The sequence below is a fragment of the Daphnia carinata genome, chromosome 10, assembly GCF_022539665.2.
Source record: "Daphnia carinata strain CSIRO-1 chromosome 10, CSIRO_AGI_Dcar_HiC_V3, whole genome shotgun sequence".
Lineage (NCBI taxonomy): Eukaryota > Metazoa > Arthropoda > Branchiopoda > Diplostraca > Daphniidae > Daphnia > Daphnia carinata.
In genome coordinates, this window is record NC_081340.1 from 6,041,116 (window position 1) to 6,067,969 (window position 26,854).

Here is a 26,854-nt window from a genome sequence, read left to right on the forward strand (position 1 = left end):
TTAGCATCTTTAACACGTGATTGAGTAGTATTACCTTACTTTAACAGGTTTGGAAACCCATTTATTGCTCGTGATGCTGTTAAATTGCACATTACTTGGAACAAATGAGAAACACGTCATTGTTTACGTTCAAAATGGTATTCGTTCACACCGTTGTCACATTTACCAACCAGCTGAGTGGTTAAAAATTTTTCAAAATGTCTGCTTGAAATTACTCTGCAAGGCATTCACATTTTCACAGTTAAGTATTGCATCTTACATGTTTAATAAATAATTATCAGTTAAGGAGGAACATGGGAAATAAATATTACAGTGTCAAACACTACTTTGGAATGAAGGACCCCTAAATCAGGGTTGCGAAAAGCAAATGATTTTCATCAATAATATACTGGACTGCCACTTCCATAGCTATCATAACCAGAATGATGGCCATAACTTGATCCATGGCCGTAATCAGCCGAATGGCCATAATTTGAGTATCCGTACGATGGTTGGCAGCCTCCATGTTTCAAGCATTTCTACATAGTTCAATTAAATGATTTCTCTTTCACCATTGAGACCGGTGATGTTTTTACATCTTGACACCACTATTTACCTTGTAAAGTTTAGCTATTTTCTTTTCAATAATTTCAAGTAAATGTTCTGCTGTTTCCAGATCGTGTGAGTCACCAACTTGATCATCAGCAGCCACAGGTGCCACAGGATTGGCGAACGTGCCAATTACCACGAAGACGACAAACACCACAACAATCTGCGTACGTGTTTGCAACATTCGTCCAAAATTTAAAGCAAATTCAATGAGAAATCTAGTGGTTCGCAAACACACTTACCATAAAAGTTTTCATGGTAGATTGCAACTTCCTTTGCAGGGGCTGTAGTAAAATATAAATATACAAAAAAGTGGATGGCGAAGTCTGAGTAAGAAATGACTAGTCCTTGCTTCCATCGGGCGACTATTTATACTACGCAGCTGCTGTGCATCGGTAATGTAGCAAGGCAATAGCAATTTTCTGAATTGACGCTTCAAAAAGGAAAATTTATCGTCTAACATATAATCCCGGCATCTCTTTACTTATGTCCAGGGAAATCCTCTTTTCTTTTAATGTCGGCCAAGGTTCGACACAGTTTCGTTACACCTGGCGGCATCAAGCCCCTTATTTTCCCCTAATGATTTATTTATTTGCACTTCTTTCTTTGTCCCTTTTTCAAGGTAACTTCATACTAAAGTTTTTATATTTGATTTCGAAATTTCAGCTGAATGTATTTCACAAGGCGGCACCGATCAGCTGTCATTACAAGAGTTATGGCCTAGTCAAGCTGCGGTTAGTGTCTCTACGGATGCTTGGTTTAATTTAATCGTTGGTAATGAATCGAACGTGTAAGGTTGTTCTCCTTCGTGTGGTCTGAAATAACGTAAGACATTGCGTTTTTAAACGATTATAGCTTTAAGCGTTGACAACACGTTTGTTTCATCAGTTTCCGCTGATGGCAACATCGTGTTCAACTCATTAATTACGAATTTCCGATGAGACCACGAATTAATACGACGTCGTAGATGTTCGTTGGATTAATTCGCATAACAGAAATAGATCTTTATTTCCTTTTTCAAGGACTCGACAGAGTGACGAGCGATCTTTAGTTTGGATCCTCGAGAATTTTCTTTTCGCGTTTCTCTTTTTTTCTATAACCATCACGCGTCCGTGTAACATCCCAAATAGCGCCAATTTAAGCTACGTGTGTGGGTTGGCTGTGTTATTTCAAGAGAAATAACGTCGAAAAAATCCACGTCTGTTTTGTCTGTGGAAGAGAAACAAAAATACAAGAATCATACAAACAACACCTTGCAACCCTAATCGTAATATCAGTCGTTACATAAAAATATGTGTAGGTGGTGGGTAGCTTGCACGTGTGTGTGTATAGCAGCAACATAACGTGTATTTGTTTAGCTCTAGACGAGATTTCCACGCGAAAACCCCATACATACACAAACAAATTTTTTTTTTCTCTTAGAGAAGAAAACATTTTTTTTTTCGTGTAAAAAAAAAGGGGGGACGAGAGAAAGTTGTTGCAATCCAACAGGGACGTGTGGGGGGGGGGGGGGTACGAGAAAATATACACAGCGGCGTAAAGAACACGCCCGATAGTCAACAAAATCACGCTGCAAGATAAGGCAAAGTCTTAAAACCAATTCTCCTTTAAAACCATCAAAGAAAAAAAGGTAAAATTCTATTTTCTAATGTTGACGTTACCTACAAGATAAGGAAGGTTAGGGCGTTTTTAAACCATTTGGAAAAACATTTGACCATAACAAACTATACTTGTTTAAACAGTAATTCCTTTTTTGTTTCAAAGGACGGGAATGAAGAAAAATGATTTTACCTCGAATAAAGGGGGGGGGGAGAAAAAAAAAACGAAGTGTGACATTGGTGTACAGTAGGTAATACACAGGTGAGCCATTTTGAGTGGTCAAATAACTGCCGCCGGATGATTGAACACTGGGCGTCTGCTGCAATAGTTGAACGGTACTCTTGTAAGTGTCAAAACGATTCGAAATACATAAAAAAAAACAGGAAGATACGTCGACTGGTTAAAAGAAAAAAAGGAGGGGGGGGGGTGCGCTAGGGTGGGCATAATGTTGAGTTCCAATATTTCCGCAACAAGAAATATTCATATTACGCATCCTACAATAAAAACAAATAACAAAGGGATCTATTTTTTCTATCTCTACAAACATCCATCATTCAATGATTGAGTTCAGCGAATTTCTTCCAAAAATAGAGCCTTACACGCACGGAGTATGTATAAATAAATATTTATAAAAGAAAAAGAAAAAGGACGAAAGGGCTGGCTTCACACGTACACACACGAAGAGGAGCATTGGCCGTCATCAGCTCTGACGATGGATTTATATACCAACCAGCAGCATCGTGAAAAGAAATCCAGAGTCCGTCTTCACGGTTTACACGCCGGTACACAAGTTCGCGTACGTCCTCGATAGCATTACAAAATATTCTCCACATCTACTTTGATGGATTTTCTTTTTGTTTCTATTATTTTTATTTTTGCCCCATCCGTTATTTTAAAGAGAACGCCAGCTGGATTTCCGCGAAAGGAACTTCCAACGACGTCCAAAACGGCTCCGGCTGCGGACAGACGTGGGCAAAGAGCGACGTGTGGCGTCGTAGAAGCGACGCCTTACTTCGTCCACCATAACGTCCACTTCATCGCAATCGTCTTGCGTGTTGGTAGCGCCGGCATCCTCGACATAGCCCGACTCTTGGCGAGAGATGGGCTGCAATTGTAGCCATTCCATGATCCGTGCAGTTAGCGGCAACTGAATAGTTTCGGAGAAAAATAAAAATTGGAATCCAAAAAAAAAAAAAGAAAAAAAAGGACAACACGGTCATGCCGGTGATTAATCATGCCACAAAATGTCGTACATATCATCAGCATAAGAGAGTTATTTGAAATTCTAAGAAAAAAAGAAATAAAAAATTCGAGCAAAGGAGCGAAAGGAGCGAGCAGAAAAAAGGTTAAATAGAAGGAAGAATCCCATGACTGCAACACTGATAAGCTGTTGAAAAATGTAAGACACACGATAGAAAACAAAAAAAACATGCGAATTGGAACAATGTCACGTTGAGAAATCATCGGCTGAATAAAACCGTGTAATGTCAGTTTCAGATCAAACAGGTACAGAGCTAATTCTTGTGTATTTTCTTTCCCTTGATTTCAATTTCTTGATGTAGTGGCTGGAGAGGAATTGATGTTAAAAAAATGAATTGATTTCTTGTCATAAGATTTTCATTTTTCTTTTTTCTCTATGGGATCGGCAAATCAATCGGCGATGATGAGAGGAGCGAGAAATAGAGTGTAGGAGCCTGTTTTATGTTCTTGGATGCAAATACTTTTTCAAAAATGCGGATGAGATTTTGATTTGAGGAATTTGTCCGGTTGGAAATGTGCAACTGTTTCGAGAATGAAGAAGGGGGGAGGAGTTTTAAAAAACCAAAAACAAAAACAAGGCGATAGTTTTTCAGGATGTGACGTCACGTCACCATGAAAAATTGCTTTCCATTTCCTCGTGTCCAGGGGGGATAGCTGCAATCTCTTACTTGGTAGTGTGACGGGCCCAGGAAGTGCGCTGAACCTGGGCAAGAATCTCGTTGCGGTGGGGAACCTTCTCGCTAGTGGACCGAGTGATGAAAGGTCCGTTGCGGCGGAGCGCACCGCCCGAGACGCTGGATGGGGTACGACATTCGTCACTACCACCGGCTTCGTTGCCCAGTCGGAGGTGTTCCAGTTGCTGGTGAAGGGTGGGCAGAGTAGGACGGCCTTGTCCACCACTTGTCATCGATTCCAATGACGAATCCATTCGCTGCCGATCTGAATCGGAACTGTGCAACGAGTTGACACTGGCACCGCCCCCGGAGCTGTCTTCGCCAATCAGCTGCAAGCGACGTATGACTTCCATCGATCTCAGAGCGGCCGCCGAAGCCGTCGAAACCGCTCCTCCTCCCAAATGACCAGAACCTAGACCGGAATCGTGCGATCCGCTCTGATCCACGTCTCCTAAAGGCAAAATAAATGTGGACGAAGGCCGCTGTAAGGCACTGGGCAACGGGTTGACGGCCGTCGCGGTCGGTCCGTTATTAACCGGACCCAGATTGTTATAGCTGGGCGAATGAGGCGAGTGATAATGAGGTTGGCTAACGATGGTCTGATTGCCTCCAAGAGTCAAATGACTTGGCGAATTTTGGGCGGAGGAATTGTTCGTTTGAAATTGGAAGTAATTTTGCGGGTTGGTGGTCTGTTGCTGGCCCATCATTCCGGGACTGAGCGGAGAACCGCTCATGGCAGGAGGTAATTGTTGGAAATGAACTTGTTGTTGTTGCTGTTGCTGTTGGACGGCTTGAGCCAATAGGATGGCGTACTGTTGCTGCTGCTGTTGCAACTGATGCTGCAACTGCTGTGCCTGCATTTCGCGATTATTCTGCACAGAGCTGGCCGCGGCCGCCGTCAGCATTGCGGCGGCCATGTTAACCAATTCCTGCTGGCAGTCCACTTCGCGCAAAGTGGGAAGCCGAGAAGAAGCTTGCTGTTGTTGGACGGCCATCATCTGAAAATTTAAAGGCTACCGCGTCACCACAGAGAAGCAAAATAAAAGCAACCAATCACCGGAAGACAAAAGCAAGTCTATCGATTTTTTCTTATCCGGATGGGGGGTCGGGCATTGTTTGAATAATTAAGGTAAACAAACTCACCTGAGGTATGGTAGACGGAGTCGGTAAATTGGAGATGACTGGAACTTTGCTTTCAAGCTCTTGCATTTGCGTCACTAGCGTTTGAATGTGATCCAGCAGCTCCTTGTTGTGAATTAAAAGCTGATGCGTTCTAGCCTGTAGAGGAAAACGAATCATTTTTTTTAATGTTTCGTTTTACTTGGGAGGACTGGATTTGTGTTTTCTTGTACCTGGGCTTCGACGCGGGCGGCTGTTTCAGCGGCCAGCTGATCTTTGAGCAACTTGACTTGAGCGATAGCCGCTTGTGTTTGCTGCTGTTGCTGTTCCACTTGTTGTTTCAGGAGCAACACTTCGTGTTGCAGAGCCAACGGAGTGGTCCCTTGTTGCTGATTCACCTGAGTCGCGACGGCCGGCTCTGGGCGTGGGTACGATTGCTGTTGATGAATCAACTGTTCAAGTTGCTGACTCGAAGACGGCTCCAGACGAATGGGTTCCATGACGCTTTTCGGCGAAGAGTCCAAGCTCACATTAAGAAGATCAACCGGATGATTGTGGTCAGTGACCTCTGCTGTTCCGTATTCCACTAAATCATTCAACGAATAGGCAAAGCAATAAGGAAAAAGAACAAATTGGCTTAGGCCTTTCCTTAAAAAAAATGAAAGGTCAAAGAAAAACAAGAATAATGAAACTTAACGAGCGAAACGGGTTCATTAGTTCCCGAAAGTCGTGGGAAAAAGGAAAAAAGAACCAGACAACATTATAGTTCATCAACTGCTATTTAAAAAAAAATAGGGGGAAGACGGGCCCACACCAACTTTGCTTTTTGTGTGTGTTTTATTCCAGCTAGCCCTCCAGTTCCCAGCACCTGTTCTTTTTCACACACTGATGCGGTCATCAGGTCCGTTTATTTATTACCAAAGAGGGACAGGGTAAAAACTGCCCAGCTCATAAAACGTGGGGTGGGCAGCCACGTGACGTCTTTTGCTCATTATCGGCATTTTTACTTTACAAATCAAATAGTACGTTAGCTCATGCGACAGGCCAACTATTTCGAGAGTCTACACAACCCGTGCCAACACCTTCCCCAACCAAATAAAATAAATTTTCGTGGAAAAAAAAAAAGAATTTGGGCCAGGGAGCAAAAAAAAAAAAGGATTCTGCGCAGTGTGTATCGGGAAAGGACAACACACACCTCCGCACTTGCGTGACTGTCTGCGTTTCGAAAAATAGATCGGCGTCCACACAGCGCGACCAAAACGCGCGCTTCCCCTTTTTGTTTTTGTTTGCTAGTCGTTCCGAAATCAAAGAAACCTACACGTTACACACAAAATCACTGCGGCCCAGGAAAAATATGGAAGCCAAAAAAAAAATAAATAAATAAAACACAACACTAGAGTTGGAAGCGAGCCAAACTCATACACACACACACAAAAAAAAATAGACCGTACAGAGAGGATCGTCTTTCCCTTCTCACCTATCGTATTTCATATTTTTTTCCTACCATCGTTTCTATCTATCTTTCATTGGTACAATCTATCGCGTGCGTGATTGTCGCCGTGATGGCTCTCGTCGGTTGGCAAACTTGAAATAGCCACGGCAAATTTCATTTCGTGTGATGCGCACGAGCAAAAAAAAAAAAGGGGGGACGTATTTATATTTTTAAAATTTCTATAACGCAAATAAAAACAAAAATCGTGTGTAACTCTGCTATACTAAATCGTTCAACAAGAGTCTAACGATCCGTGCTTCCCGCCCCACTCACAAGAAGATGGACGGGCTTCACGCCCCACCCTCTTAGGTGTTTGAAAACTAGTAGACTACACACGAATAAGAGTGTTCATGTCATTTTAATGGCCACGAAAAAAAGCAGCGGGAGGGAGTGGGACTGTGGTTTGATCCCGACCGTCCAAGTCCTTGACACGGAGGTTGTAACTAACAAAAGATATAGGTCGGGTTGGTTTTTTGCTTAACGAGATAGGACTAATCACTGGAGAACTGCGCGACAACGTGATGAATTCGACCAACGGCTCCGTCTAAAATTAACTTTATTGTAACACACTAACGTGTGCGTGTGTGTGTGTGCGTATCAAAGAGTTTTCTTCTTTCGCCCCTCCAGTTCTATTGTGATACACACACTTTTGGTTGTTCTGTTTGTTTTCTTCGAAGACGGGAGGCGGCAAAAGAATTGCATGACATTCTTTTATCCGTGGTGGGTAGGAGGGCCCGGGCAAAAGTTTTTGTTAGAAAGAAAATGAAGCAGTTCCGTCTTTCGCACACACGAGGAACATGTGGGAGGAGACCGCCCGTTGTGGCGATTCTCTGGCGATGACATGACAATGGCCTCCAGACACTGATCGTCTCTTCTTCTTCTACCAACACGAAAATAGATTCTCTTTTTCAACGTTGCCCCCGTGCCAAAACAAGGTTGGCTTTCTTTTACACCTTTTTTTTTCCGCAGCAGCGTCCTACACATTACGGGAAGACAATTTTTAGAAAAAAAAAACAAAAACAAAACAAAAACTTTGATCTGGCGGTCCAATTCAAAAGTGTTCGACGTCTCTATTTTCTCCGAGTCAAGTGGTTTCCGGAATGTATGAACCTCTTTTCAACCCTTATCAACATTTGAATCCAGATTGCTTCTACCCTATTTTTGGTTGGTAATTTCGAAAAAAAAATAATAGAGGGGATGCCCTACTCGAAAACGATGATAGATGTGCAGCCGGCCGAGGAAACAAGAGACTGGATTTAATACATTTTCCCTTTTTGCCTCCGTTGGCGGGCAACAGGCCGGGAAGAGCGACCAGCCGCACAGTTGCCGCTAACGGAAGGGTGTTTCGCGATGCTATTTATATAATCAGCCGCAGAATGGGAGAAAGCAAGAGCCTAACATTTTTTTTTTTGTGTGTGTGTGTGTGCTTCTGTTCTCAAAAAAAAAAAAAAAACGGGGCGCCTGCTTATCGTCAGGCAGACGAACTTGAAGTCAAGTGAGAATTATTTTTAAATGAAGAATGAGATGGCACTACCTGATCGGGCGGGCGGTTTAGTGTCCAGGCTAGGCAGGGATAAATGATCAACAGATGATTGAAGATCTTGTTGACTTGCTTTCTCTTCTTCGACTTCACCGTGAACTTCCTCCTCTTCTTCCTCTTCCTCGTATTCTTCTTCATTTGCATCGTCGTGATGGCCGACCGGCGGAACGGCAAACTTGTGGCAGACTTCAAAGGCTTGACCGACCGTCCGTACGATTTTCATGGCTTGGCTCTGTTATTTCAACGAGAAAGAAAAAACAAATAAATTGAAAGAAAAACATTACACAAAATTCAGGCATAAAAAATAAATTTAGGGTTTGATTGTTGTTGTTGATCTACCACCGCGTTAAAAATAAACCCGGGAGGCCGAAAACGAAAAAATGTTGCTTAACAAACAACATTGTAAATATATTATATATATATATATATACGCAAAGAATAAACATTTCTGCCTGTCTTTTTCCATTTTCGTTGGCCGTGCAACGTCCCGTTTGACGGAACAACAATACAAACGTCCTGTACACAACAACGAGTCGTGTTTCTCGGAATAACAAAAAAAAAAAAAAAAAAGAAAAATAGAAAGAGACCTCGAGATCGACGTTCTCCATGCTGTCGGAGAAGCCTTGATCTTTGAGTAAGGCAAGGTGTTGATGCGTTTGCGGATGATGCGATGAAGCGCCGGCTTCTGCGCTCGTGACTTCCGGATCGCGGAAAGACAGCTTCTTCCTCGGCCTGTCTTGCAGCTGATGCTGTTGCAACGGTTGCGCATTTTGCGACAATCCAGCTGCTGGATGCTGAGGCAGTTCAATGACGGGAATTGTTGACGTGGCATTCGCTTGGCCAGCGGCCGCCGTTGTCGTACTGTGACTTAAAATCGAGACCGGAGGATTGTGCGGCTCTACACTAGGCGGCGGATGAGGCGGATGGACAAGAAAACGATCGGTAGATGCACTGAGCCATCCTTCGGATCGCTCACGGAATCGCTGCTTGAGCATCTTCATTTTTTTTTTTCAAAATTGTTGAAAATCTCGCAACAATAAAAAACAATCGACTAATGTCGATCTAGGGAAGGGGGAAAATTCACTTGGCCACCGTGGCGATTTAAAAAAAAATGCACTTTGAATTGATTAACAACCTGCTACTGGCGGAATTAAACGTTTGGACTTGACGGAAGCCAGGGCGATTGAGGACTGAAAGGATCCCCTGTGAGGTCCAGTCATCCAGTGGAAAAGCGAAAGACAAAAAAGAAAAAAAAAAAGAGGGGGCAGATAGAAAGGAGGAGGCAAGAACGACGAAACATTTACAGAGTGCCTCTCCAAGTCCCGCCCTCGAACTGCATCATCCGACGTCGTTGGCCGTCGTCGTTGGCCGACACCGGCGACTTGGGAACACGACCAAGAGAGATCGGTCTGTGTCATGTGGTCTTCTTATCGGAATCCTTCCGAGTTTTTTTTTTCTTCTTCTTCTTCTTCCTTTTTGACCAGATTGCATATAGACTTTCGGGTTCCGCTTGACGGAATGGACGTCGGGAAATAAAAATAAGAAAGATATCCCCCTTTCCACGCACACGTTGAAAACAGATTCAAGGATTTCGGTGGACGGGCAGACCGTGCAAAAACACAATGCCAATTGCGGCGGCCCAAAACAGCTCCAGAAATCTTCGTCGTGCGCTACCCCGATAAGAAAAGGTGAATGGATATTTAAAGGGAGGAGGATAGCGAATCAGCGGCGCCCGAAAGGCGCCTCGCCAGATTTAAAGTGGTATGAAATGTCACGTACAAAATAATAATATCAAAAATTTTTTAAAAAAAGCCCTTGGCAGCAATTTTTGCATCAGATTGCTAAAATAAGATGCTGATTATTCCCGTATTATTATTTCGTGTTTTTTTTTTAAACGGCTCGAATGGGAAAAAAACAAAAAGGGAGTCGGCGTTGTACAACTGCGCACGCAAGTGCGGCTCCTCACTCACTATTTATAGAGAAACATTGCAGGAGCTGCCTCCTCTTCTTTTTTGTATTACTTTGCTCCTCTTTTTTTTTTATATATATGCAGACGAGTGCGCCTTCTCGAGGCGGAGATGCAACGGAAGTGTCTCGTCCATCGACGGCGGATATCGGGAATCGAAAGATAAAGCAAATGGCAAATGGATTACTCACTTTTTTAGTCGTCTTGAAGACGTTACATCGGAAGAAATTGCTGCTGGCGTCGCGTGCGATGTAGCTAAAGATTTTCAAATCTTGGGAATCGTGCGAAACGTAGAAGATCCTGACAACAACAAAAACAAGGCAAAGTTAGAAATGTCAAAAAAATAAAATAAAAAAGGGGTGTGCGTCATTGTGAGTCATTCCGGTGTCATTTTAATGAAGTCGCCGCGCTCCAAGAAACTCATCCAATAACGGCAGACACAGATACACACAACAGTCCCCCCCCCCTTCTAGTCCGTCGGTCCTCCTAGTAGTTTTATTTTGTTTTTTTTAATGTTTATCGACCTGTCACTTTACTCGACGTCGTTTTGGAAAGAATTCAAAATCTGACGTCGATATGGATGCCCGTCTGGTCTTCCGTATTGACGTACACATATATATATATATGCGTCGCGTATCTGGGTCGAATGACCCACGTTCATCCTCTGTGACGTCTGGGCTTCTTCTATTACATAGAAAAATGAAGCCCTCTAAGAGCTACATGGCAGTAATCCAATTGTCCTTGATGGTCATTTCTTTTTTTTACCTTGTTCCGCTCCGGAACAAGCCGATCCAATTAACAAAACTAATTTCAGGCTAATTGATCTACGCAGTACAGCTGTACCCTCCCCTTTCCATGAAACTGGGAAACCTCCCTTTTTTTCTGTTTTTTAACTAACTCTTTTACTTGAATCCGTTTACCTGTAGACGGGGTGCTGCATCAGCAGAAGGGTGCTGTCATCTACCGGCCAGTCCTTTTTCTGAACGCACGGGGGGGTTATCCACGTTCGTTGAAATCGAAAGAAGAAATTAAGACACAGCCAAATTAGATTCAAGCCAAACACGCATATTGCCAATAACATTAAGAAAAACCAGTTTGTTTTTGGCCAAGAAAATGCGTCAACGCCACCGACTCACCTTGGGTCTGCGTTTGAATAAGGACACCTTGACGCCATCGACCGATATCTCGAATGTCACCTTCTTCTTCTTCATTCCCTTGGACTTGAACTCGTACTGTTTTCAGTTAAGCAGCCAGACAACAACAAGAAAATTGAAATTTAGTTTTATAACTTGACCTAAAAAAAAAATTGAAATAAGAACATACCCTAATTCGGCGCATTGCGGCAACGATTTCCATCCGGTTGTTGGGTCGTGGCACATCCAGACTGCCGATGTACTGCAACGAACCAAATCCCCATAGAAAAAATAACAAAACTATTAGACATAATCATTTTTTCCAAGTTGTCTATGATTTCAGATCAAAGGTGAAACTAACCCCCAGGTATATAGACTCTCTCCCTATAATCCCCAACGTGAAACATAATCCAAAAATGGAAGTTCACACAACCGATGTTGATACACTGGTACATGCGTTGCCTGTAGGCGCAACACGCAGGTGAATTTTGATATGGAACTTACAACGCACCACAACGGCCAGAATAATTCCCGACCTGATCGAACCGCTATTCAATTCAACCTTACAGTTGATTGTGCTGTCCATGGCATCAGACTAATGGAAATACATTTGCATTCACCCTACCTCGAACCCTTACTTTATGACTGTTAACTCTACGGCGGGATTTCACGATGCGGCGCACACAAGTGAGCCGTACCCAAATAAAAAGGAACCTTGAAAAAAAAGGAGAGATAGGAAACGAGACAGACAGAGAGATAACAAATACGTAATAACAATGCCCTCGAGGTTAAAACCGCCAGCCACGGAGTCTATACAAACACACGGTGTAACAAGTGCGGATGATCAATTCCAAAACTCTCTGCGTGTGTCTGTGTTGCTTTCAGGTCGACTGACTCCCGCAAAAAAAATAATAATAAATAGAAAGATGAGAAAAAAGGAAAATTTTCTAATGACGTCAGTCCCACCTAACGACGTCATCTCTATTATTTTCATAAACAGAACAAACAAATAGAAAATGAAATTCGGATTCAATAGGGTTCGATGAGTACGCCATTTCGCATGTAAACGAGGGATTTGTGGGTAGGGTTCCAATGTTTCTGCGACGATGTCTTTTCATCAAACTGCGTTCAATTTCACCAACGCAAAAGAACCGCGAGTCCTTACCGGTTTTTTTGGCACAGGTGTGTCTACGTCCACTTGGTATTTTGTTACGTTGCTAACCGGTGAATGCATACGATCCTATTTAACGCTCTCGGGTTTGATATAAAAAAATTATAATAAAGGGTTTTAAGGCCGTGCTAAATTCGTGATGAAATTCAGGTAGCCAAGGCCACGCCCCTTTCTATTTCTGACAATGACCTGCCACCGGTGGGTCCCCGCTTGTTAATGTTGAGAGAATTGCCTTGATTAAGAAAAAAAAACAATAAACAAGAAAGGTATTGGCTAAGACGGTCAACTAACCGAATTTCAAAATTGAAAGGAAAAAAAGTCAACGGTTTTTTAAAAAATATATTTGCAATCCCACATGAATGTGCGTGGAAACCGCAATAAAAATGAGCGCTAACGTGTGCTTCTCAACCGGATACTACATTTGAAGGCGAAATTCGACGTTCTACATTTTATTGCGTTCGTGACAAATTCAGCGCTTGATAGACGAGATTGCTATTGTTTTGACATGGCATTAAAAAAGGGCGAAAACTAAAACTAGCAAGGCAATTTTGAAAAAATAAAATAAAAAGAGGGACGTGAAATGGGAGCAAAAACAAGAGTATGGGAGTGGTAACGCATTTCCGGTTTTACGCCCGAATTCATTGAAAAATGAGCTCTTTTTTTCGGGTTGTCATCTAACTCATCAATTTTAAAATTATGGTTCCTCTTGAAAAAAAAAAAAAGCGAGCCATTGTGAACTTTTGTCAAGTCAACGCGAGACGGTATGGCACTCGCTTTAAATCGATGACCGAGAAAAAAGGCAAAGAAAAACGGGACATCGAAAAAGTTCAATTGCACGTACGTTCTTTTTTCGCTTGTAAACCGCATTGTTCACACCCAAGTGGCCGACTAACGGTGAGACACTAATAAGTTTTCTTTCTACGAACTGTTTTGTGCTTCTATAAAGTAATACCCCCTGATTGTGTAATTTTAGCATCGTAAAAAACATGGCTGGGGCCAAACAATGAAGCGGAGGCGAATAGTTTTGAAGTTTGACACGGCCAAAATGTGTAGAAAAAACGCGAAGTGGGCTTTTTTTTTTTTCGTGATGGATCTGCACGTTGACACGAAACCCGGAAGGAAAAGAGCTCAGAACAGCGTGACGGGAAAGGGACGACAACCTCGCGGAATCACGACGCCATTTAGTTCAAATAGACACTACTTTGCGTTAAGGATTCGTGGGTTAAAATAGCAACAAATTGGTGCACATCTTATCGTAAGATGTGCGCAGTGTAAAACGTGATAAGCCAAAAGCAACAAAAATTCTTCGATTTGGACGCAAGCCAAACGAAAATGTTTACAGTTTACAATGCGAGAAGAGGACGAATGTGGCGTGCCTATTTGAAAATCATCCTCACTGTGTCTGTCATCACCACCTGGTCAGTCAACAAAAGTTTGTTGTTTCGTCTATTCTAATGTCCGGTTGATGCGCGCGCACACCTACGGGCATCCGGTTCAATCTGTCTGTGTATAGGATGAGCTGTCGGATCGACATTTCCGTGATCCCTCAGCGCCCTCAATTCACCTCTTTTTTTTTTTTTTGAAAGCTTTCCCTTCGTGACACGATACATCAACCGCCTACTATAAAAATTTTTTTAAAAATAATTCTACATTGTTGACCACGTTTTATCATCTGAAAAAGTTATCTACCTGGAGGGGGTTAAACACGAAGTTTTTTTTTTTAAATTGATAAAAAAATAGGAATGGAATGTTTTATTTCCAACCCTCTTTTTTTCTACGGGGGTGAACAAAGAAAGGGAAAAAAAATTGAGGGCAAAAAAATAAAGTTATCTACAAGAAGAAGAGGAAACCTCTTCTTTCTGGAAATGGTTAGTAGGACCCCTGGAGGAATTCTTTGCAGCTGCCTGCAGCCCATCAGTTTCCATTTAACAGGCCGGTAAAATGTGAAGCAACAGTCCCCCTCTCTTGAACCCCGACCGCCCACGGGGTGCTTTAACAAAGTTCATCAAGGGCCCTACGTGGGTCATTTCTCGTTCTTTGTCATAACTTTCTGACTCTCTCACTAACTAACTCTCTCCACACAGAAAGAAAAAACGAAAGGGGAATACAATCATCAGAAAACTTCCCTTGCTTTTAAACTCTCTTTTGTGTGTGTAACACACAAGTTGTGGTACTGCACCAGACTTTCTCGGTATGCCACGCGTTTCGTGGCGGTTGAACGCCAATTGGCATGGAACAAAACAATGCTGGAGAAAAGAAAAAAAGAGTATAACTAAAAATCGCACGACTACAAACAAACTGCTTGGCTGCTAAATCCCCAATGACAATTAACACAAAACAGCTTCTTGAAGAAGTGCCAACACAACGATAGATCGTGAAACTGTTTTTCACTCGACTCGCAAACTGTCAAGTAACTTCGTGATTGAGTGTCTGTGCTTAAAAACGTGCATGGAATGTGACGTCACAGCAGAAACAACAAAAAAAAACTTGACCAAACAGCATCTCTTCCATTCCACCTTAAGGATGCCCACAAGAATGGGAAATACCCAACCAGTCAATCAAACAGTTGCCAAAAAAGAAAAATACTCGAAAGAATTTGCAAGTGACCTGGCCATGGTTACAGTCGGTTGCTATAGACATCTAACAATTGTTTGTTCCCATAAAAGTTCAACTACATTCCACAGTCAACTTACTTTTGCCTGGAAAACGATGCCATGTTGAAAGGATTCATCCGAATGCAGAGGAATCCTCAAGTCAAAGTCATTATTAGGCACTTGGCAATAGGTTTGCTTCTTGTTAAAAGGCATAGTCCAACTTTTTCGAGTGTCTGATTAAACGTTCAATTACAACGTGAACTTGTAATTGAAGTAATTGACAAAACTGGGTGGACGAGTGCACACGAAACACACAACAACACGAAACCAAGAGTCGAAAGCGGCGTGGAGCTGGCCCTGACGGGAGACTCGCTCACAACACAACACGACGGCAGCCCAGCCGATTCCCATTTGAAGTGTTTTTAGAGAATATATATACACTTGGGTAGGTGAGTTCGGCAGTCACTGTGAAGCCGGGCTCTCTGTGTTCACGGATGAAACTTTTTTCGGTACCCAAAAATGAGTGTTTTTTATCCGCAGGGCTTTCTATCCTCACCCTCCCCCCCCCCCCGCACTTCCCTCCCATCCCTTTCCTCTCTTTACCTCGCTTTTTTTCTCAGCGTTGCCGCTTTTCAACTATTAATAGATAGCATAAAAATCCGGGTTTACTATTTGACCGTTTGGACTACTCTCACTCGTGCAAATTGGGAAAATCCCCCCAAAAATATGAGCTTTCCTTTTGCTGTGATTAAAGTGTGTGAGTATGCAGCGGTATTTCCAAAAACGGTTTTTCCAAACATGTTTGCTGAGAGCAACCCCGTGCCATCGCGCCTATCGGCGATATTTGCATTGATCGCACTTTGGACGCCGGTCGATTGCATAGCTGGATTTTTGGTTTTTCCAAAGCACCATTTTGTCATGTAAATAGACACATGTCAGAGAGTTCGAGAACAAGGAAGATGAACCGTACAATTTAATCTCTCAACACATTAGAATGTCTGGAAGTTTTCAGATTCTTTTAATTTAGTAGGGGGAGGGGAAGAAAACAATAAACGTTGGGTTGAGCCATCTGTCGAGCTGATCACGTATTGCATCGTACCAGGATGTGCAAGGACGAACAGACAGATTGATAGAAAACACACATTAACGAATAAGTCCCATAAAACTACGTGAAAGCACATGCCGCCTTGTTTTCTTTTTTTTTCAAAACGTTTCTATAATTGTCACTGACCCGTCTGTACATTTTCCGGCTCGCTCGTTGTAACAGATTTCTTTTTCCGGTAACGTCACCAGACACGTTGTGCAACTGTCTAAAAACTCAAATAGAAAAGTAGAAAATGGCCGGCTATTCCGAAAAGGATATCGATACCGAAGAAGACTGGATACCACCAACGGAAGCGGAATTAAAAGTAATCCAGGCCAGAAGAGATCGATCTGATCGTATTTCAAAAATCATGGGGAGTTACCTGCTTAAAGGCTATAAAATGTTGGCTTCAGAATGCCCAACGTGCGGTGTAAGTACCATCTTGTTTTCATTACATTGTATGGCATTGCTCATTCTCTGTTTAATTATCCAGACAATTGAATTACAAGACAAAAAGAGCAAGATCTACTGTGTTGCCTGTGAGGAAATTGATACTGAAATTCAAAAGGACAACCCAGGTACCAGTCTACATATTCTTCGTTTCGGTTTGTAAATTTAATCAGCTGCTTAAACCTGGGTTTTCTGTTTTACAGCTTTAAGTGAAAAAGCAGCATCTAGTCAAAGGGCTGAATATCAATTCATATCAGAAAGGAGCCAACCTGAAAGAAGAATTGAACCATCCGTTGTGACTTTGCAAACTCCTGTCTCTACAAATTTGCAGCAGTCTATATTGATAAATGATGTTTCTACAAAGTCTCAGTACAAAGCAACAGGCCTGACAAGCACAATGGATGTTGAAGAGGAATGTCTAAGGTGCCAGGAAGTTATTCAAAAAAAAATTACTTGGGCCAGATTTGCACTGGAAAGTGAGCATGACCCTAATATGGTCAGTTCATACATGAAAGTCATTACAAATGGTGTGGAAGCTATTAATGTTTTGAGAAAGTTTTCTCCCTAGGTATAGTCTTTTTCTCTCGTCCTTTCCTTGTTTGAATACACAAAATTGCATCATTTTTCGTTTCTACATTTGGTTCGAGCAATTCAACCCCCATACGCGCATGCGTGTCAACAACTCAGTTGATTGCGCCTGCTCGCAACCTCCAGCTGCAGATCGTCATGGACCCTCTTGTAAAGCATGCCCAACTTGAGAAAAAATCCATATGGTCTGTCAGCAGGTTGGAGGGGGGAAATCTTACGACTTGCATTCCAAGCTCGTAATTTAGCTGGCTTCACGCGTCTCCACTCTCTCTCGCTGGCGAAAGTTAACGTGAAGCGACAGACTTTTTACTTGTTCTAAACCTACTTGTTTCCATCCCTGTCTATTCATGATGAATTCGCCTTCAGAATGTTATCGACGCGGTAAGCCTTTCGTTTTAATTGAAAAGAGTTAATGGTTTTACATTCAAGTTCCTCGCAATCCTCATCTACTTCTGTAACAGAGAATACAGAGAAGGAATCAGTCGATGAAATCCGTCAACGGATTCATTCATTACGACAAATGGTGGAAGACGAAGTAGGAGAAAAACAGCATTTCGAAGAAATGAAGAAACCAACTAAAAAAAGGAAAGAGTCTATGGATACTGGATCGCTACTAAGTTTCACGTTCGGTACTCAGAAATCATGTTAAATTGGTAAATTACTACGTACTAACAATTTCCTTTAACAGGTTTTATTTTGTTTTTACTAATTGCCGTTGGATGTTATGCATTCCGATCACTTTATCTAGCGATTATGAAACGTTACGCTGTAACGCCAACAATTCAATGAACAAACCGCTCCAGCTATTTTTTATACTGACAACCTTGTACTGAGTTTTTGCAAGATCAATACTTGGCTCTAGCCTACGAGCGCAATAATAAATCCAGTATTTATGCAGCAAGTGTGATGTTTTAAACTGTATTACCGAAGAAACCAAGCCTATAGGTAATTGTGGTACATAAAACACCGAACATGATGTGGACACAAAGCTAGAACCATTGTGAATTTGTATTATACTACCAGATACAGTAGCCGAGCAAATTTTAAACGAAAAGATACGTCGATAGGGGAACACTTGCTTGTTTTTGTATTCAAATCTGAAGGAGTGTGGGCATCGTTGGCGTGGCGAGGTGTCAAAAAGAACTCATAAAACGATGCCGCCTAATCGCGATTATCAGGGCTTGATCTATGCCCATTATCCATTTTCTCGTCATCGTCCCGTTCGTCTCTACGTGGGCTACCACTGGCACTGCGTGACACTGAACGTGAACGGGATCGAGAATGAGATCTCTCCCTACAAGAAAGCAAAATGTTAATATTTTTCAAATGAATAATAAATGTAAATTGAGATAAAATATCAGAATAATCAAATTAGTCGTCAGGATACAAATCAGACCCGAAAGATGAACCATCATGTAAAACACAACTTCAACAACTATTAAAAAGCAAATACCTTGACTTGCTCCTCGAATGTTTCGATCCAGCACGATCCACAGATTTGTCGCGTGATACCGAACGATCTCTTTCCATAGACTTGTCGCGAGACCTATTGACAAAACCGAAATTGTTAATAAATGTTACCACCGTCTAACGCACAGCTTTTAGACACATTAGCATAGGCCCAATCTCAGCTACTTCCTACGTGGAACTTCAATTTCCCCAATTATTAGATTCTGGCACCTCTTACGTCTCAATTTTTAAAGAACAGAATATCGATCAAGATGCATAAAAAAAAAAAAACAAGGAAATTTTACCTCGACTTGGAACGCGATTTCCTTGGCGAATGCGAAAGGGATTTGCTCTTTGACCTGTCTACTGACTTATCACGCGACCTACGAAAGAATAGAAACCATGAATATTTTCAATGCAAAAAATTTGGCTATCAATTCATCTTAGTGAAGTTGATGTGGGAATTTCGCTATAAAAAGAATCCGTTACAAAGAAATTGCAATTACCTGGACTTTGACCTCGACTTGCGGGGAGAACGGGAACGTGATTTGCTCTTGGACTTTGAGCGCCCGCGGGACTTGGAGCGGCTACGACTCTTGCTTCCAGACCTCTTTGAACGACTGCGGCTCTTGCTCCTAGATCTATTTGAGACAAATTTCAATTAGTCCATCCGGAATTGTTCATGTTTGAGTGACACACCTCGAGCGAGAACGACGACGGGAGCGGGAACGAGAGCGTGATCGCGATGATGAACGAGACCGAGAACGACGACGAGAACCACGCCGGCCCGAATCTTTATCTTCGATGAGTTTAATCCGCCTTCCATTCAAGTCTGTTCCATCCAGCTTTTCAATAGCTGTTTTCAAATCGGAGTATGATGCAAACTCAACCACACTGTAAAAGACAAAATCGTTAAAAAATTACTAAGCTATGCACAAGAAAACAACACATCTTACCCTTCGTTGCGATGTTGTTTGTGGGCATCTGCGTAAGTAACTTCACCAGCCTGTCTCATGTAATCTTTGAGATCCTGGAATGAACAAATTCATATTGTTAAAATTGCAATAGATTAAGCGGGTACGACAAACGTGCATAATTAATCATTTCAACAACCGCCCCACTTGTTAAAAAAATAAAATAAAAATGTGCTTCTTCGATGTTCAGTAATTCGCAGCGTCATGTCCACAAGCAGCGCGCACGAGTCCAGCACGCTCAATTTTCTCATTGGCCTTTATCGAACCCTCAGATTCTGGAAGGTGGGTAGAGGAAGGTGTAGGCACTCCGCCAGGAGGTTTTATTCGCAGCCATTTAACGCAAAAAAATGTAACCCAATTCCCTCGCCCTAAAAATAAAGAAGCCCCCTCCCAAGTTGTTCCGAAACTCAAAAATAAAAAAGCTCAAAATCTTTTTGGAAAGAATTTTAAAATAAGAGAAACATCGATAGTTGCTTGGTTTCGTTCTGGTTGAGACAAATTTACCTGCTGACTCTTGCCAATAGGGATGTGCGGAATATAGCCAGAATGGTAACAAGGCGCTGCCAGGCCCCAAACACACCGTACACAAAACACGTAGGCAACGAAGGGGGGAAGTAGAGGAAGGCCACACTACGCGCAATCTCATCGCTAGTCCACACCCACCGACCGATCACAACCCTCTTTAAAAAGCGTCTGAAACCTGAAAGAGAATGTTGAGGAAAGGGTCTGGAAAGCCAAGGACAATTGGAAGGACAGGCAACTCAGGGTCAGGTATAGCAGGAAAGGAAATTCGGTTGGCAAATCGTTGGATTTGTAAGGTTTGTAAGGAAAAACACCAAGAAGCTTCCAGGTTTTCAACTGCAGTGCCTCCCTGGGATGCCTTAAAAAGCCGTATTCTGTCATGGCTCGTCAAGTGGGAGTATGGTGATGGCCAGGTGCGTGGAAACCTTGGGTCGGGACGGCCATCATCGAAAACCAACGGACAAGATTCGTTCACACTCGGGCATTGGCGCTCGCGCGGGCAGTCATTAACCGAGTGTCTCTCGCACTGAGGGGGGCCAGTATGTCTTGGAAAAGCAAACGGTTCCAGCATGTTAAAAATACATTAACTTGCAACCTTCGTCAACACGTCAGCACACACAAAAACAAAACGTCCCGACCCTCACACTAACATCGTAAGGTCACCGTCAAACGGATCTTTTCGATAAATTGGAACTGGAGTCGACTCACCTGCCAACTGACTCGGCTCGACAAATTCTCTACAACAAGACGATAATCTGTCCGCGTAGGTGGGCCATATCTCGGAGGAGGACTGCAAGTAATAATTACATATATCTATTAGAAATCTGAAGGAAACCTGGCAGCTTAATGTGGATGAAACAAAAGATGACTAATTAAGGGAGAATCTATATGAATTAGAATCTCATGCATGATTAAATTAAATACGAAGGCAGCGATCGGGGAATATGGATGTTTGTTTTTTTTTCGCTTGTGGGCGTCTTACTTGTCGCCACCACCCTTTCCACCCGATCGCGAGGAGCGGAAACCAGATCGGCCGTGGTCGCGGCCATTTCGGGGGCTTCTGCCGCTATCGGAACCGCCAGATGATCCACGGCCTCGTGCCCGCGGCGACCCCTTGGCCCGCTCCACGGTCACTCTGTAATAGCCGCGACAAAAGGACAAACAGGGAAAAATTAACGTGGGCATCCTTACTTGTTATCCATCCAATTGTTTCGTCGGCTACCACGATCACGATCGCGATCGTCACGTCCGCCACGTCGACCTGAACCGCGCGCGTGTTCTACACTGACTCTTTAGCCACCCAATTATGATTTAAAGACACAGGAAAGGGTTGAAGAATTTCCCATGTGGAAAAAAATACAAGGAATGTTAGCATGCCAACTCCGCAGCACTTCCACCATCAATCAGCCTGTACTCCAAACATTCGTTTGGCAATATGACGCCCAGCATCATTTACCCAAAACTAGTACAGCTGCATTTGAACTGTTAATCACCAAAATTTACACAACCAATAGCCTATTTAGAAAAATACCAATACCTTTCACCACACAGTTCCTTCCCATTCAGCTCGTAGACAGCATCATCTGCATCACGATAATCTTCAAATTCCTAAACACAAATGATCATTAGAGACAATAAATAAAAAAGTCCCTAAACCAGTTGAGTCTGATGTAAACTTACCACAAAGCCGTAGCCATTTTTAATAAGGACTTCTCGCAGTTTTCCGTAACCGCGAAAAAATCGCTCAATATCTCTCTCCTTGACTCGGTAGGGCAACCCACCGATGTAAACGCGAGTGCCCATATCAGCAATGATCTAGAACAACATAGAAAGGATGAAAAAATGGCCACGTCACACATTACCGACATTACGCATAACGTGTCAAGTAAGCAAGTACACAACGTGAAGATAAGCATAATGTCGGCTACGAAGAACACTCGCCTCGTAAAATACAACAACGACTGTAGATTTACAACATACTAACAATAAAATAATGCTTACCGGGTATTTGTGAGAGTCAAATTAAAAGAAAACTGCGTGGATTACTGTGTTTTCTTGTGATATTCGTAGATATTTACTTCAGATGCCAAGAAAGCGGCCGTTGCAATGTTTGATGCCTTCTGACTGACAAAAATGCCACGGCTTGGGTACTAAGAGGACGGGTAAGCACAGTTGTTGCCGGGTTGGCATATTTTTCCGCAAACGTTGCCATATTTCCTAATGTTGCTCGATCTAATCTATCGAAAATTCGAAAGATTTCTTTCTTTTTCATTTCAAGCAAAAACAAAATTAGCATTATTTTGGCAAATTACCTAATAAAATAGAAAAGAACAAAAAACTTAAAATGTTTGAAAAATCCGAAATCTGTACACATGACGTGGCATTTTACTCGGCATTCGAGAGCAGAATTCGTTTTCCTAGAAATCCGTCACCTTTCTTTTGCATTTTAATTCCCTTTGAAAAAATAGAAACAATATAACGAATGATCATAGATGATGTAGTTAATTTTGCCTTTATTTTTCCACGAGCAAGTAGTTCAAAAGAACTTCTTTTTTTGGTCAAAATTGTATTTTCAATATCTGAAAATTCTAATGAAGAAATCGTGTGACATTTATTTGTGTTGAAGGGAAAGACATCGGGAGGCTGAACTTTGTCAATAATTCATGTTTTGGTGACCGCCTCTCTTCTCCAGTCAACCAAAAAAGGACTAGAGAAAGAGAAGATAAAAGAGACGAGAGCATCCAAGAAACCTTTCAGTTAAATTGCCTTGTCGCATCCCTTTTTCCTCTCGTATACAGTTTCGTAGCACGATGATTAACAATAACAAAAGAGGAGATGGAATTTCAAACAAGAAAAAAAATACAAACATAAAGGCCACTCTACGAAAACTGCCACGTGAAATGTTTTTTTTTTTTCTTTAACTTTTAATGTTTTAACAAAAGAAAATGCCGGACGGCGACTCTTGGTGGTCGCCACTGCGTTTTTGTATCAGGAAAGGAAAAAAAAAATTCAGGAATGACGCCATAATGGGAAAAGTTACGGGCAAAGTCATCGCAGCTTATCAACTGCAGAAGCAATAAGTCGAAATAATAATCTATGAATATTTGGAGAAAAAGAATTTGACTGCATTGACGGTATGCTAAAGACGTGAAAGGATTCATCACAGTTTCTTTCTTTTTACGTGCATACTCTTACTATTACATTAAAATCTCTTTCAACTGTTCGCGAAAACTGCACATCTGACAAAGAAAAATGGCCGTCGGCTAGGAAGTAGAAGAATGTTTTCGCCGTTATTCGATGAAAAGTGCTGCTGGTAATAACCTAGAAGCCCACATACCACACTGCCTTATTTAGTCTTACCGGTGTGGGATTGCGATATGTCATTTAGGTAGCCTGGGACGTTTGGTTTGAGCAGGGCTTTACTGTCATATTCTAATGGAATTTTAAAATCTATAAATATATTTCGTTAATTAGAAGAACCAAAACTTCGTCAGATTCGAAAATATATGTCGTCTAGACGATTATCACATTTTTCATCCAGTTGTGGGTGGTCTTGACGTCGTCTGCTGCACGACTTCTTTCTGAAAATGTCCTCACTCCATCATTTTCGAATATTGCATTTTATGTACAGAGTTTCTAAAAAGTCATCATCATCCATATACACGATGATGATTCAGTTTTTTTTTACAGTTCCATCCTCTAGAGGTACGTAGCAAAACATAATCTCGGCTTCTTTTACCCGACTGTATACTTACCTTGCTGTTCTGATGTCAGATTATTACATAGAATTTTTTTTTTTTTTGGTACTCTGTGTTTTTCGTACCCTACAGACATCTTGAATTGTCAACCAAAATCTACATAACGTTATTTTCTTTTGTTCTGTTTTGCATATCTGTACATATTCATTAAAAAAGATTTTTTTTTTTTTTTTTTGTTAGAAACCAAAGTTTTGGCAGCGACACCGAGTGAAGACCTCCATTTTGTTGTCGAGTTTGAATTAATTCAACACAACCCGAGACGTGCTTAAGGGTTACAGGTGCCACTTCAATTTACTTCCACTAATTTGAACAACAAACCAAAACAGTATTTAAAATAGCAACGAGTTTTTTGAGCCACACGCATCAACGTTCGATTTTGTTATTTTCACCGACTCCAAAAAAAGGAGACAACTAAATCTTTCTTTCCCAAACAAGGTGAGTGTATATCGTGACCGTAAAATATGGACATGCTAAAGTCTGCTTTCTTACTAAAGCTTCGTGTCGTCGTCAATGTGTTCAAGACAATCTCGTTTTTATAGACCGATGAAAACATGACAGACTAGAACTCTAATTATTAAGTGACTTGTTTTTTTGTTTTTTTTTGCTTTTTCTTACTTTAGTGGAACTGCTCTGGTAACAGATAGAAATCGGCCTCTTTTCTCACGAAACAAAAAGGGAAGTTCTACTGATGACGATCGATATACAAACCGTGTATGGACTTGACCGTATATCAAATAAGCACGCGATTTGCATTCGATCCCGCTGGAAATATTTAGCTGAATGTTGCGACTGTTGCGTGCATATCAGTAGGGTGCGGCAACCACAAAACCCAAAAAGTACGCATTTAAAAAGAAAATTTGACATGAAATCCCTTTTAATCATTTCTCTTTCAGAAGAAACAAACAAATTCGTGACTATAATAATTTACTACAACATACGTAAAAAAAAACGAACATACTTTCTATCTTTATAATCTCTGACGTTTAGGAATTTTCAGCTATATCATTGGTTTAAATGGTGGCTCAACTCAAGTGGATTTCAAGATGACCACCATAAAAACCATTTGGGGGAAAAACATTTAAAAAACGTTTCTCGTCCTTCGCGAAAACTTTGGACGACGACCGAGTTTTTTGGCATATAATAAGATTTCGTTTAGAGTTTGCCCTTCAAGAGTGTGTCCCATCCAGGAGAATAACAGTAGCTAGTCGAAACGCGTTAAAGTCAATTTCAGGATCGAGACGTCAAGGGTCGAAACTCAAGAGACTGGAAATGTTTAGCCTATATAATAACTAACAAAAAATATGGGAGTTGCTCAGGGAAACAGACTGAAGTGACATTTCACCATTCCTGTGGTTCATTTCCTTTTGCCAAATAACGAAAAAAAAAACTTTAACCGCCTCTTGTTATCCAAGTGGTTGGGCGTGGTTTAGATATATTTTCTAGACTTTTAGAAGGGGGGACCGCTTGTTCGTGATGCTCTTGACTGTCCATCTTCTTTTTTTTTTAAGTTGATCTTCTTTAAGCCCATAATAGAATATTTGTGTGATTTTTCTCCCAGTTTTTTTTTTCGCTCTTCTTTTTTTTTCCGGAGAAAGGGGGGAGGTAACAGAGTGACGTTTGGAAGAATCATAAAGGATGGAGCCAAAACATTTTTTGGACACATTTAGTTGCTTTTTTTTTCTCAACAATAACGCAACTTTTTCTTCTACCGTATTATGTATTATATGTACTCTTGTTTTTCTTTCTACCACCCTCTTTGTACCCCCCAATGTTTTCCTTTTCTCAGGGACGCAGTGCTTCGTGTTACTCATTCTTCTTTACACCGTTGATTTTCTCCGGTTCACCCCCACCGTTGTTTTCTTTTTTTTTTCTTACGGAGGTGTGATGAACGACTCTTGTTTTCGGGGGGTGAGATTTTTCCCATACACACTCACCTTCCTGTACGTCTAGCACCATCTGTCAAAAATGCATGTATGTAAATTCCTGGCTGTGTGTGTGTGTAAATATATATCCCGAATAGCATTTTTTTTTTTTTTTTCATATCATTTCCTTGTTCTAACTGTATGATGACCAGACGAATACATGTGAATCGGTGTGTTACGATGGCCAACACGAAATGTTGTGACCGGGCTGAAAAAAAAAACATGACAATAGCAACCGGACACAGCGGGGAGAAGGGGGCCTCCAGAATGTTGTTATAAATGACTATATAACAATTGAAGAGGGTGAAATCTTACATTAAGAATTCAGTTCTGTTGGAACATCTTTTAGATATTCGAGTGGGGCTCAAAAAAAAAATATTGGAATCTATTCTTAGGAGAACCGGAGACGATCTATTCTTCTCAAATGTAATATTTTGTGCACTGCTTTGGAATTTTCGCTTTTTTTTTTTTTCCTCCTCCCTTTTCTTCCCCGCAAGAGGGGGGTCGAATATTCAGAAAGATAAACTGTCACCTCTCGTTTTAAACAAGACATATCGTCTTGCCTTGCAACAGGCGTATACTGACAAATGTTCCGTGCTCGTAACTGGCGTGAATTATTTTTTTTTTTCCCAAGCTTTTTTTAGAAAAAAGGCTTAACAAAATCATGATTTATTAAGTCATCGGCTTTAATCAGTTTTAAATACTGACGTCATCAATATTGATTTGATAACAAAAAAAATGTCAACTTTTGATCTTTTGTGAATAGATCTGGTTTCAATTAGGACCGAAAAGAAAATTGGAAATGAGATCACATTTTTTGTTTCTTCTGTGTGTTCCATTTTTTTTTTCTTTAAGGCCTCTCTTACTCGTGCGAGTACCTCCTTTTGTTGCGGTAATTCTATATGGGCCGGAGTAGATACGTGCTGCCGCTTCGAGTGTACAACTCCCGACAGATGCTCCCCCTTCCTCAC

The 26,854-nt window shown here is 41.6% G+C and overlaps 5 protein-coding genes and 1 long non-coding RNA gene across 10 annotated transcripts; 3 read left to right on the forward strand and 3 right to left on the reverse strand.

Annotated features, from left to right (window-relative positions):
- Positions 1-20: 20 nt before the first annotated feature.
- Positions 21-959, reverse strand: LOC130701229 (uncharacterized). The gene is made up of 3 exons (XM_057523192.2): positions 831-959; positions 596-751; positions 21-518 (listed from the first exon to the last, which is right to left on the reverse strand). Exons 1-3 carry the CDS (start codon positions 843-845, stop codon positions 378-380), a joined length of 312 nt encoding a protein of 103 aa, XP_057379175.1. The 5' UTR covers positions 846-959; the 3' UTR covers positions 21-377.
- Positions 960-3,652: 2,693 nt separating this feature from the next.
- On the reverse strand, positions 3,653-15,644 carry LOC130701215 (capon-like protein). Of its 4 annotated transcripts, none has more exons than XM_059497249.1 (9): positions 15,236-15,644; positions 11,562-11,633; positions 11,375-11,470; positions 11,159-11,217; positions 10,430-10,538; positions 8,267-8,504; positions 5,474-5,826; positions 5,265-5,399; positions 3,653-5,134 (listed from the first exon to the last, which is right to left on the reverse strand). In XM_059497249.1, exons 1-9 carry the CDS (start codon positions 15,347-15,349, stop codon positions 4,112-4,114), a joined length of 2,199 nt encoding a protein of 732 aa, XP_059353232.1. In that variant the 5' UTR covers positions 15,350-15,644; the 3' UTR covers positions 3,653-4,111. The 4 variants fall into 4 exon arrangements, with proteins under 4 accessions (XP_059353232.1, XP_059353233.1, XP_059353234.1 ...); XM_059497250.1 differs by having other exon boundaries at positions 3,653-5,119; positions 15,236-15,642; XM_059497251.1 differs by lacking the exons at positions 10,430-10,538; positions 11,159-11,217; positions 11,375-11,470; positions 11,562-11,633; positions 15,236-15,644 and adding an exon at positions 8,860-9,719.
- Positions 15,645-16,219: 575 nt separating this feature from the next.
- Positions 16,220-17,293, forward strand: LOC130701227 (protein ZNRD2-like). Its single transcript, XM_057523190.2, has 3 exons — positions 16,220-16,650; positions 16,714-16,798; positions 16,874-17,293. Exons 1-3 carry the CDS (start codon positions 16,474-16,476, stop codon positions 17,236-17,238), a joined length of 627 nt encoding a protein of 208 aa, XP_057379173.1. The 5' UTR covers positions 16,220-16,473; the 3' UTR covers positions 17,239-17,293.
- Positions 17,294-17,421: 128 nt separating this feature from the next.
- Positions 17,422-18,159, forward strand: LOC132088389 (uncharacterized). Its single transcript, XM_059497270.1, has 3 exons — positions 17,422-17,639; positions 17,720-17,887; positions 17,947-18,159. The coding sequence occupies exons 1-3, from the start codon at positions 17,606-17,608 to the stop codon at positions 18,045-18,047; spliced, it is 303 nt and encodes a 100-aa protein (XP_059353253.1). The 5' UTR covers positions 17,422-17,605; the 3' UTR covers positions 18,048-18,159.
- An 89-nt stretch (positions 18,160-18,248) lies between these two features.
- LOC130701221 (serine/arginine-rich splicing factor 5-like) lies at positions 18,249-22,358 on the reverse strand. 2 transcript variants are annotated; one of them, XM_057523182.2, is made up of 11 exons: positions 22,205-22,358; positions 21,884-22,018; positions 21,741-21,811; positions 21,186-21,338; positions 20,912-20,993; positions 19,664-19,737; positions 19,407-19,601; positions 19,214-19,348; positions 19,013-19,090; positions 18,712-18,804; positions 18,249-18,552 (listed from the first exon to the last, which is right to left on the reverse strand). In XM_057523182.2, the coding sequence occupies exons 2-11, from the start codon at positions 22,004-22,006 to the stop codon at positions 18,420-18,422; spliced, it is 1,137 nt and encodes a 378-aa protein (XP_057379165.1). In that variant the 5' UTR covers positions 22,007-22,018; positions 22,205-22,358; the 3' UTR covers positions 18,249-18,419. The 2 variants fall into 2 exon arrangements, with proteins under 2 accessions (XP_057379165.1, XP_059353250.1); XM_059497267.1 differs by lacking the exon at positions 21,186-21,338 and adding an exon at positions 21,395-21,493.
- Positions 22,359-23,688: 1,330 nt separating this feature from the next.
- On the forward strand, positions 23,689-25,042 carry LOC130701237 (uncharacterized). The gene is made up of 3 exons (XR_009003988.2): positions 23,689-23,908; positions 24,142-24,396; positions 24,582-25,042. It is a non-coding gene; the product is annotated as an uncharacterized LOC130701237 (long non-coding RNA).
- Positions 25,043-26,854: the final 1,812 nt, after the last annotated feature.